The sequence below is a fragment of the Empidonax traillii genome, unplaced genomic scaffold (assembly GCF_003031625.1).
Source record: "Empidonax traillii isolate 1590-97213 ecotype Southwest subspecies unplaced genomic scaffold, ASM303162v1 scaffold748:size532870, whole genome shotgun sequence".
Lineage (NCBI taxonomy): Eukaryota > Metazoa > Chordata > Aves > Passeriformes > Tyrannidae > Empidonax > Empidonax traillii.
The window spans coordinates 288766-300277 of NW_020955941.1; the positions used below are offsets into that span (position 1 = coordinate 288766).

General features: G+C 40.6%; 1 protein-coding gene across 3 annotated transcripts; it reads right to left on the reverse strand.

Annotated features, from left to right (window-relative positions):
- Nucleotides 1–3180: 3180 nt before the first annotated feature.
- Nucleotides 3181–10800, reverse strand: MGME1 (mitochondrial genome maintenance exonuclease 1). Of its 3 annotated transcripts, XM_027900769.1 has the most exons (7): nucleotides 10771–10800; nucleotides 10400–10557; nucleotides 10216–10276; nucleotides 6568–7166; nucleotides 5220–5442; nucleotides 4636–4768; nucleotides 3181–3463 (listed from the first exon to the last, which is right to left on the reverse strand). In XM_027900769.1, the coding sequence occupies exons 4-7, from the start codon at nucleotides 7088–7090 to the stop codon at nucleotides 3329–3331; spliced, it is 1014 nt and encodes a 337-aa protein (XP_027756570.1). In that variant the 5' UTR covers nucleotides 7091–7166; nucleotides 10216–10276; nucleotides 10400–10557; nucleotides 10771–10800; the 3' UTR covers nucleotides 3181–3328. The 3 variants fall into 3 exon arrangements, with proteins under 3 accessions (XP_027756570.1, XP_027756569.1, XP_027756568.1); XM_027900768.1 differs by lacking the exon at nucleotides 10216–10276; XM_027900767.1 differs by lacking the exons at nucleotides 10216–10276; nucleotides 10400–10557; nucleotides 10771–10800 and adding an exon at nucleotides 9005–9051.
- Nucleotides 10801–11512: the final 712 nt, after the last annotated feature.

Consider the following 11512-nt stretch of genomic DNA (forward strand, 5'->3'; position numbering starts at 1 on the left):
AGAGTCCAGCATAGCCAGAACTTTCATTGTCATTACTGCTAAAATGAGAGATTCTGAGCAATTTTGCAAGAATTGTAAAAAATCATTTCAATTGGCTTCAGTTTTCTGCAGGCATCTGCTTGGGTTTTTGTGGGGAAAAGATCCTAAGGGTTTTAAAGCATTCCTAATGATATTAATACTTTATTCAGCACAACTGTTGGTGCTTGGAATCTTGAAAGCAAGGATAATAAAGTGATGCTACTGTGTTCATTCTATGTAACAGGAAAGTTCACAGAATAATAAATGGGAAGTTGCTGGTAAAAAAGCATCTGAGGTAAATTAGAAGATCCTGACTTGGCAAAAAGAGCTAAAGCTTATGCACTGATCCTCGGTTCTTCGGATATCATGCCATTATAACTGAACAGTATAAAGAGAAGGTTGCTCACTCTGAGCGAAGCTTGCTTGCTGGCAAATACAGTCACGAAACTGCTGGGCTAAGGAAAGCATTAACAGCTGGTTCAGCCAGTTGTGCTGGCGAGACTCCTCCATAACCTGCTCGGTGAGGCCTCAGTCATGAAACTGTTGAGTTCTGCTCCAGGCTGGGACTGTTTGTGACAGTCCCTCTGAGCAGTTCACCCAACTGCACAGGATTCGTGTGCTCAGCTCTGCTGAAACCTCAGTCCTTACACGGGTGCAGGGGAGCCAGGGCTGAAACCCTCCCTTTCCAACTAGAGACACATTTTGTGTTTGTTCATGTGTGCATGGGCTGTTTTTTAACCCCTCCTGTAGCACATACTGGTTTTGATGTCCCTCCTGTATCGCTGCCAGAGAACATCCCTGTTAAAAGAACCATAGGCACAGTGAGGTGGTCACAGAAAGCACTCGCAGCAACAGAGAAAGGGAGCAATTAACAGTGCACAGTAAAAAACCCTCTCTGGATGGAGAGCAAAGCTCCGAGAAGCTGGACGTTGTAGCTGAAGGGACTGCTCTGATTGCCTGGCAGGTTTTTCTGCAGAGGATAATGCCCTGGGCACATCAGTTTCACAGCCTGGTAAGTCAGTTTTAAACTGGACACAAAGTGGGTTTGGGTTTGTGTGACACTAGCAATGGCCACCTGCCAGTTTGTTACAGGACAAACCAGTGCTAGCCTGGGCCACTACAGAAATGCTCCAGAGCTCACCCAGGGATGCCCGAGGCAGCCAAGCTTTCAGAAGTGCCAGACACGAGTGACTTCCACCGCTGCTGTCTTTGAAGGCTGTCTGTGTTCTCCTGGCTCTCTGAGGGTACAGACTCAGCCAAGACTTGATAGGTTTGCAAACCAACATTGCTGGCAGCCTTCCACAGACAAGGCTTTTGTTAAACAAACAAACACAGATGAAGCCAACAGGTGCCCATGCTGCCCAGGCTCCGGACTTGTTCTTATTTGTTAAGGAGCAGGATGAAATTGAACATTTACATGCTTCAGAGACATCTAATGGCTGTATGATGCACTGATGGAGAAAGCAATCCCACCCAAACATTGCCCAGCTGTTCCCCACTAGCATGATCTATCAAATTGCAATCAACACAGGGATTTCAACCCATTTTATCACCTCCTGCTTCTGCCCAGGGATCTTACCTCTTGCTTATGCCCACCCTCTTTGTATCCAGGGAGCTATCTTTCACAGACAACTGACAGTATTCACTGACACTGAACCATCCACTTGCCAAAATTCTGTGATGTGGGAAGACACTTGTAAAACAGGTAGAACTCCTGAGAGCTTGTGCTGTGTCTTCCTGGTTAGTCATCTCTGAACCCAGTTTTTCCATTCCCATGGTTTGACTTTTTAGATAGAAATCTAATTAAGCACAGAGTAATCATAACATCACTAGACCAGGTTTGAATAAGTAAGTACCATTATAACTAAGTTTCATTGAAACGTTTCCATGGATAAGTAATATGGAGGAGCACCAGATTAAGCACTATAGCTATTTCAGTTTCTTCAGCAGCAAGCCTGTCCATTTTTTTTTTTTTTTTTAGGTATCATTCTGGCTGATTTTTTTGAAGCTTATAGGTTGGTCATATTTTTATTTGTAATCTACAGTGTTGTTGTGAAAACTCATACACACAATTCAGAGAAAAAAAAAGAGAATGAGGGAAAAAGCTTTCCAGGCGTACAACACACAAAGCAATACTGCCTGACATCATCAAGGCTTATTCTATGTCTTACAGACTTGATTTTATTAAACTTAAAAATTAACTTCTGTTTCAAAACGTTTATTCACAAACTTATTTGAAAAAAAAACCAAAACAACAAACACACACCCAGAAAAAAACCACCCCCCAAAAAGCAACCAGCAGCTCTTCATTCCTCAGAATGCCTGGCTTCACAGCCACAAGCTTGTTTTTATACAAAAACTCACCTGCACTGGTGTACACTCTCACTGGACACTGGAGATCCTTCCACCTTGGAGTGCTTATTGCTGGCTCAGACCCCGATGAAGTCAAGAGAGCTCAAGGCAGTTGCAGCCCTGGCCTGCACAGAGCTCATAATCCAAGGTACAGAGCCCATTTCCCCAGGCTCTCCTGCGGGCTGAGCAGCCTGTGTGTTAAGAAACCTGCGGGAGGAACCTCTACTAATAGCCAAACTCCCTACCTTTGAGAAAACTTGCTGGAAATTTCTAAGAGTATCCTTTACAATTCTGCTCCTCTCTTACTGAGCCACTTCCGTTAAATTATCACTTCGCTGTAATATTTTAAACAAGATTTAATGAGAACTTTCAATAATTCTTAGCACAAGTTTTCCAGTTGTAAGAAAATCCACAAATAATAACAAGCCTGTTAATAGAGACCTTTGACACGAGCAAGAACTAAAAAAGAACTGACTGAAACCCAGTCTACTATATCAATTTCTTTATCATTTTCATTTCTCTCAGCTCAGACAACTCAGATGTTCTTTCGCTTTAGTTCACCAACAATTTTCGAAGTCTTAGTTCTGCAACCATTTTTTTCCTCAAAAATTATCAAAAGAAGGATGACTTGATTGAACAGTTTTACTTGATAATAAAAACTTTCCTATAAACCTCAGGTTGTATAAACTGTGTGTAGGAAAAACACAGGCTAAATAAGTTGACTTTGTCCTGCATGGACCACTGAAGTCACCTACAACATAAGCAAATACATATTCTCCGTTCAAAATTCACACGTGGGTGTTTTTCGTTTTTTTGGTTCTTTTTACGGTGGAAAAAATACCCGATGGTAAGAAATTAGTCAAAGTTATTCAAAAAAGAATGTAAATTAAAGTGGTATACTTAAAAGATTCTTCCTTTGTCTCTATGCTCAGACCACGTGCTTCTTCTTAGATTCTTCTCAGTTTCTGTCCATGTACTCTTCAAGGCGCAAAAGCCACTTATTCCAGTACTGCAGGCACAGATCAGGATCCATGAAATGGGAGTGCGCAGGGGAGCCGTTCTTATAGGCAACCACGATGAGTCCACAGCGAACCTACATCCAAAACCAGAGGGCTGTCAGAAATTCAGCATTCAGATAGAATTGTAAGAACTAAACCTCACTACAGAACATCATCGTTACATATACATGTGTTTCTTAAATAAGAAATGGGAAATAAAAAAGGGGAATAATTCATCATAGAATACTTGGAGACTAACATTCAAATGCTCCAAAAATCCAGACTCCAAAGCTCCGACCAGAGGACATGAACTCTGAGTATGAGTGATATTTATACCTTGCAGATGGTGGTAGAATTCCCAGTGACTGATGAGGTTTTGCCTGGGGCCATATAACCAGACTGATGCACTCACTCTCTAGCATCAGTCTGAATGGAAACAGTTACTTAGGTACATTCGGATATTTTTCATACCTGACAAATCCAAAATCCAAAATCCCAAACAGCCAGCGGCAGTGGGAGGCAGGAGGCCAATAGCAGAATTCCAGAATTACTGCCCACGTGTCGCTCTGTAAGGATCACGTCTGTTAAGTGCTTGTGTTTACTGACCTCTACACTATCCTAGAAGGTCCTTCGCACAGCCTATGAAATAACCTGCTCTCTTCTGCTTCGTATTTTGCCCCTTCAATGTCTGTATTGAACTGAAAATCCTTCAGGCCAAGCAGGCAGGCTAGAATTGCCTTTGGAGTCTTTAAAAACATTATTCCACTGTCTTCTGATTAAGTGATTCACAGCACGCTGCTTTCCCAAGATGAAACACAGCACAGCTTTCAAACAGCAAGTCCATCACTTAGTTCCTCAGTGTTAGTGCGATATAGCAACAGATGATGCAAGCGAGGCCGTCCCACATAATTTTCCTCTTTGTAGGCTCTTTTGCTTTATTACTTCTCCTGCCCCTTCCTATTCTTGACACAAGTAAAAATCACACAGAACAAAGCCAAGTCACTGTGAGTTCATCTGATCTCCTAAGACTATGAGCTTCCCTTGGTCCCACCGAGCACGTCCTTAAAATCACTGAAAATACACTGCTGACAGCCAAGGGCAGGAGATTTAGCAGGAGCAGCAGAATTATTTCACAGTATGTCAGTGAACCTGATCTAAGGCTGGGCTCCTTTGTTACAAATCCTACCAACAGTTCCAGGTTCAAAAGGCAGTAGGCAGGGAGAAGTGGGTGCTGCTGCTTGTCCTGGCAGGTAGCAGGCCTACTGACCTGGAAGTCATAGTTGGCGTCATGATTTATGGCTCCAATATATGCTGCAACCTGTAATGGGTTGTCATAAGTATTCTTCAGAAACGGCTTTGGTTTCTCTGAAGTTTTCCAGTCAATCACACACAATTGGCCTCTGCATAAGAGAACAAGATAGGACAATGTTTTAAACTTAAGTAGTCACAAGTAAGAAATAAGGGGAGAGACAGCACATAAAGATTTATCACTCTCAGCCATTTTCACCCTGATGTCATATTGCACATTCTTATGTCTAAACATTTCTCTTTCACACTGGCAGTTTAGATCTCAAAAAACAACACTTACTAATACCTGCTGCAGTTCCTGGCAAATGCTGGCAATCAATTAACCCTGTCCCACTCATACCCTGCTCCAGTAAGGAACTTTCCACAAGAAAAAAAACAGCACTGCTGTCATCAGGTTCATCCAGGGAAGTTAATCTGTTTTGCTGGTCCTGGATATCTGTCCAGCTTCCCCCCAGCCACTCAAAAACATACCAGCTGCAGCCTGGGACGTGGCTTCCCACACACCACAGACATTACAGGGGCCTGAGAGTAGACGAATCTCACCGATACTTTGCCACGCAGTCTACCAGGCCCAGATACTGAAGGGTCTCATGATGAACTGCACTTTCCAGAGCTTTCACTTCGCTGATATCTTCTAAGACATGTTCCACACTTGATAAGTAACCAGAAATAACACCATCTTTGCTCTTCTCCTTAATTGCCATCTCTTCAGACAGGAATATAGATTCCAAAGCTGAATGAAAGAGCTCTCCTTGGAGGAAAAGATCTGAGAAAAATAGGAGAAAACACATTTTAGACACTACTTTAGATTCATATTCTACAATGCAGCTCTTAAACCAGTCCTGTTTTTTGTACTGAAAGCTTGAGGATGTAGGGAGAAGGGAGACAGAAAATAAATTGTCAACGGTGAAATTAGTATCTCTTATATTTACATTACTTTATTTTTTTAGTCTCACTAATTACTTAGAAACAAAATATGATTTTTAATTTATTGTATTCAAAAGCATTTGTGAATTTCTAGGAATTAAAAACATTCTTGGCTGCACTTGCTTATTCTGCTGTATCAGTTCATTTGAATGGAACTCATCTCCTGAAATGAGTGGGCATAACTGTAGGAGTAAGAGTTTGTCTCCGAAATGATTCCAAGAAAGATAAATTTTCAACTGTTATATAAGGTTTGTTATGCCACCTTATCCACTGAAGTGCTTAATAATTAAAAAAGCATAATCACAGGATATTAGTTTTTAAAAGCATAATAATTCATGTAAGGAGCACTCAGGTATTTATCAACCTGGCTACTTACTATCCCCTAGGTCCTCCCAGATCCCTTTCAGTCCTGCAGCTTGGAGGAAGTCACCTTTGTATGTCTTATGAAACAAAAACCTCTAAATGCATGGCAATTTCATGGAAGAGGCTGCATACACCGAATAAACTAAACAGGTTCTGAAAAACTTAACCATAAATAGCAGGACATACTGGATTTTAAACACTCAAGGTATGATTTCAAAATGCCCGTTTCCATCTTGTTACAAAGTAGCTCTGTATCTGCAAAGAGGCTCAGTAACATCAGCTGGAGAATATCTACTTGTAAATAGACACTGGCAAATAGAGAAACAGAGGCAGACACGATGAAGTAAAAGACGTCTACAGTCTTATTCTAATTCTCGTTTCCCACAGATTTCTAATCCATTTTAATGGTTCTAGAACAAAGACCAGAGCTTAGACTCACTGATAACAGGTACACTCACAACATGCTCTCATGAAATGGAAACAACTTACAGGATTTCCAAAACGCTTGACCTGTAGGGCCGATACTGCCGCTACGTTAAAATACACCTGCCAGTTATATTCTAGTGCTTCTACTTTGCAATTGCACTGTGGTTAGACTTACTTTTGGTATACTTTGCGAAACCATCTTTTCCAAGTTCCGCTATCATTTTCTCCTTCCATCTTTCTAAATAAAAGACTTGCTGTGGAGAGAGAGTTTGTTGAAGAATATGGGTAACACTGGGCATTTTCGTTTTTTGTAACGCGATTTTCCTGGGGAGGTTTGAATCGCTGTTGAGAGGAGGAATTCTCTTGTCGGGGTTTATTAAAGGAACCCAGTTCTTGGGAGTCTTTGTCCCAGCTTTAACTGGAGGTCTGTGTTTATCCGGTGGCCCATATAACAAATTGTCTTCTTCAAATAATGTCTCTGGTGTTTGGGCGCTGCTCTTGTAAGACGTAACAGAGTAGACCAAGTTCTTGTACTTTTCTTGGTCAACTTGTTCGTAACCGTTTGCTTTTTTCTTTTTACTGTAAATACATGCAGAAGTAGCCAGACAGGTGTATGGGAACTGCTTTTGACAAAATGGTATTTGAAAAAGCATTTCCAGTTTCCCTGGTTTCCTGGACAGTATCTGTAGGAATTGCATTCTGGTAAGAAGTGTTTGTGAATGGTTAGTTTTCTTTCTTCTGTTAGGAACATCTGGAGGTTACAATATTTCCCCCCTGTGGAAAAAGACATATGTGAATTCCAGAGTCATAAAACTTTACCACCATCTTATTTTTGCCCTAGGCCAAAAAGAGAATTGCTATAATCAAAGTGTCCTCATATACTTCATGCCACCAAAACATCTTCAGATAAATAAGAGAAAGAACCAATAAAAGCAATGAAAAGAGGAAATGGTCCTGAAAAGAACAGGTGCTGGTCTGCAAAATCTGAAACAGGGCAAGCACATAAGGATGTTGCAAGTAGCAAAAGCTTCACCAGAGGACATTCCTCCAGGAACTGAATCATTAACTTCCATGATAGTAGATACAAAAGCCAGATCTGCCACAAACAACCCCTCAAAAGAGGGAGGGTAAAATAAAAAAAAAGCAACGTAGAAGAGAATGAAGCAAATCTATTGCTATGAGGTTTAAAAACTTTGAAGTTTACAGTGAATGCCCAACTTAAAGAGGACTGCTGTGGGGACAAGGTACCTTATGGAGAATAAAACCATGTTTTTCTTTTGTAGGAGAAAGCAGACAGCAGCATTATATACAATTGTGAGACCTGAGACTAAGAAAGCCAAAAGAGAAACCACATGTACTTCAAGTATCTTCAGACTCAGAGAAATCTTTTAAAGTTCAGCATAAAATATAAAAGTATTTTTCTAAACTGAGTTTCAAGCATAGCTGTGTTTTAAGACACTTAGGAAATTTAAAAGCAAGAACCAGCAATACTGTACTACTTTGTAACTGCAGGGCTAAGTTCTAGGAAAGTTTTTTCACATGGATAAAATGTAATACCTGCATAGTGGCATTTCACTCAAGGTTAAATACATGCAGAATTGAGGCCCTACTCTCCTACTGAAAGTTATCTGCTTACCATTAGAAAGTTCCCTCCACTCACTGCAAAGAAACAATCTGCAAGCTACCATCAGCATTCCGTTCCAGACAATACTTTCATGTTATTCTTTTCCTTCCCCACACTCCTTACACAGCACTTCACACACTGCCCAAGCTGTGTGCGCCACAGGAAACAAAAATGTACTTTGGGGAATTATTTTGTATGAACAGATCCCATGCTCATGCACAGCTGCTGTGGGGGTGCAAGCATCTGTCACACAGAACAGTTTCCAAAAATGAGTTTGTACTGGCTGCAGCTGATTAGATCAAAGCATCTCATAGCAAGAGGCTGAGACCTTAGACTTTGGTTCCATGAATATTGTTGTTCATCTGTAAAGGACAAAACCATCCAGCTGTACAAATTTAATCAGGAGTAGGCAGATACACTGCTTTTTTTCTTTACTGGCTTTACATTTTCACACTGACTTTGTATGGTCCAGGCAAATAAAAACTGTTCTGTAACCTGAAGGCATGCAGCCCGATACAAAAGTAATCTCTCAAAAACAAATCCAAACACAGTAAGAACTTTGTGTCATGTAGCCATAGCATTTGTGACCCAGTACCAGGTGCCCTGCAGCCAGATTTGCCATCCTGTTGTGAGATGGTCTCAGTTTTTAGTAAGGGTTTCCTGTAATTATGATGCATATCAATCAAAACAGTTAATGATTTTAAAACTGCTTCAAGGTCCATAAGAGAATAATATAGGAAAATAATGAAAGTAGCAACTGGTTAGTTCTGCTACTGATTTTTTACAGTCTGATTAGGCATAAAGCAAGCCACCTCAAAAGGGAAACCTTACCAGTTAAGATACCTAGAATGTGTCACTTCTGTTTTTTAATCATTACATATCAGAGCAATTCCAAAACTGCTCTTCTTATCCAGCAGAACTGGGCTGGGTGGAGTTGCACTTGTTATCTCATTTTTCAATACCGAACAGCAAGAATGGACATAATCATCTGAGCATCCTCTGACCTTCAGATTCCTGTAAAAACTACTCTCTTGCCTGTACAAGAGAAAAGCAGTTAGGTGCGCTAAGAAAGGGCAAATCAGACAACTAAAACCATTTTAATGCCACAAAAGTATGCAAGTTTTGCCAAAAAATAGAACCACCTGCTTTAGACAGTTTGCCAAGCACGAAATTGGACTGTGTGTTTTGTAACTTAAGTCCTGCCCTGCTTCATTTCGTGGACATGTGAGGAAGTTTTACAAATTTTTGTGAAACGTAACCAAATGTTATGTTCCCTCTAATTTCTTAAATGATGTCATAAGCAGTTTCTGCCATAAAGAGGCAGTTTTTACATTATATGTTTCAATTCTTCAGTTCACCTTGGGTTTCCAGCCAGTGAATTTTGCATGTCTTCACTATTACTGCCAATTGTTTCAATAAATATAAGAAGCTCCCCATGTTTTGTCATTTCACTATCACGAAGCAGCTCTCTTCTGCAAATCTGCTACACCAGGATTTGCAGCAACTCATTGTTCTCAGAGACTATCGCATTTTTAATAGATTTTTCAGTGTTGGAATGGGATTGGTTACCTGGCAGAATCTGCCCTTTGCTAAAAAAGAAATAATGAACGATGGTATCACATTTCAACAGGTGTCAGTTTGCTGTAGGAGGTAACAGAAAAACAGCAGAAGCAGCAAACAGATACATAGAGGTGAGGCTTTAATACTGTAAGAAAATTTTTTTCATCATAAAAAGCAGTGCAAAAAATCGTCTCTTGGGATTTACCTCTCAATAAAGGTATGATTTAAAAGAAACCAAGAAAAAAAATATATTCTTTTCCCAATGTAATAGTGTCCAAGCTTGTAGCTTCTTAGGCTATTGTTTGAAGACCATTAACATGTGCATTAATTGTCATTGTGTGTGTGCACTAATCAGAACAGAATAAATGTTAGGTCAATGACTGTATATTTGTTACATCAGCCACAGCTTTTTGTCAGCTGCAGAAAGCAAGATGATACCTGATTCAACATAAAGTTCATTTGTACTAAGCTGCCCCCTCAGCACTTTTTAAGGAATAAATTTATACCAGATCAGTGTTTTGAACCATGGAGCTATTGAAATATGGAACATTACGAGCCCTAGACCTAATTAACAACACTGATGCCGTGCTTCAGTGACGAGTATAAATTTTAACAGCACGTATTACGCTAGAGTAATACCTGTGGAAATGTTTGTGCACTCTATGAACTGAACCACCAGGAGAGTTTGTCCACTGCTGCCCTGTTTTATAAAAAGAAAGAGGTTCTAGAATTGCTAAGAAATAAGGAACACTTGTGTCGAGCTAAATAAAGATGCATGTGTCTTTCAATAAATCACAGTGGCATTTCTGTGCAAACAACTCACATTTACAAGAAAGAAATGGAGTGGTTTGGATCTACTCTTGCCCCCAAAGAACAGAATTTAATTGATATTTCCCTCTGGGGAAGTGTCTTCCTTCTCTCTGAAAGGGTCTGTGGTTGAAGACTGGCAGAATTGCTTCAAGTGTTGCACGATGAGACACACTGGAGAAGTGAACACATAAAAAACAACCCGGAGGAAAGAAAAAGGGGGAAAAAAAGGAGGACTTAACTTTCCCCAGCAAGATGACTTTGCAGCTCCAACAATAACTGAGCTAACAAAACTGAGGAAATTTTTTCCCGGATAGGAATAAGTGGCTTAACAGAAGGAAATCAAAAGGATTGCTTAAGAAAAAGTTCACATCTATGAAAACCTACCTCTAATTATAGTTTTGGACAATAACCAGTATGGCTTTTTCTCCATAGCCACCTGTCCAGCAAACAAAAGCACTAGCTTACTTCAGAGATAATAAGAAAGAGCCCCATTAAACACAGCTACGGATCTGTTGCTGTGTCCCTAACTCCAGGAGAAGAAATGTACTGATGAAGGTATGACTTTAAGTTAACATCACAGGCTTTTCTCTTGAAGAAGTATTGCTAAGTGATGTAAGAAAGGCATCAGTACCCTATATTCTCTTTGTCTTTTTTTCTGGCTACAACTTAATAAGGCAGGGCTTTGACAGCTGTATCACTTTTAGAACTTTATACACTTGCCCAATCCCTGCCCCCAACCTCTCCTCCTTGGTTCCCTGCAGTTTGTAAAATAAATTATTGGACCTATACAGGCTAAAAATACACCTTTGCCTTTTGGGAAGTTTAGAGCATGGAGAGAGAAAATTTAGCAACTCAGTTTAAAGCATAAGCCCACAGAGCTACCCTGGAAAAAAGTTCAAACTTCATTCCCAGCTCAGCACTGGGAATGAAGTTAGTGGGAAACAGGGCTGTAACACGACGTCAGCGTTTTTGGCGACCTGTGCGAGTCGGGCTAACACCGGTGACCAAGTGTTCTCTAGCAGACAGACAACGCTTCCACACTCGCACCAGGCGCCTGGAAATGCGACAGTGCCGGACAGCCCCCTCCTGTGCAGGGCTTGCCCCTCGGATAAGCCACTCTGAACAA

Excerpts from the sequence above, each read along its gene's own strand:
- MGME1 (XM_027900768.1), bottom strand. The coding sequence starts at position 7,090 with ATGCAATTCCTACAGATACTGTCCAGGAAACCAGGGAAACTGGAAATG. Across the intron at positions 4,769-5,219 it reads GACTGCGTGGCAAAGTATCG|AGGCCAATTGTGTGTGATTG; the intron begins GTGAGATTCGTC and ends TCTCTTATGCAG. Across the intron at positions 3,464-4,635 it reads ACGCCAACTATGACTTCCAG|GTTCGCTGTGGACTCATCGT; the intron begins GTCAGTAGGCCT and ends TTTTGGATGTAG.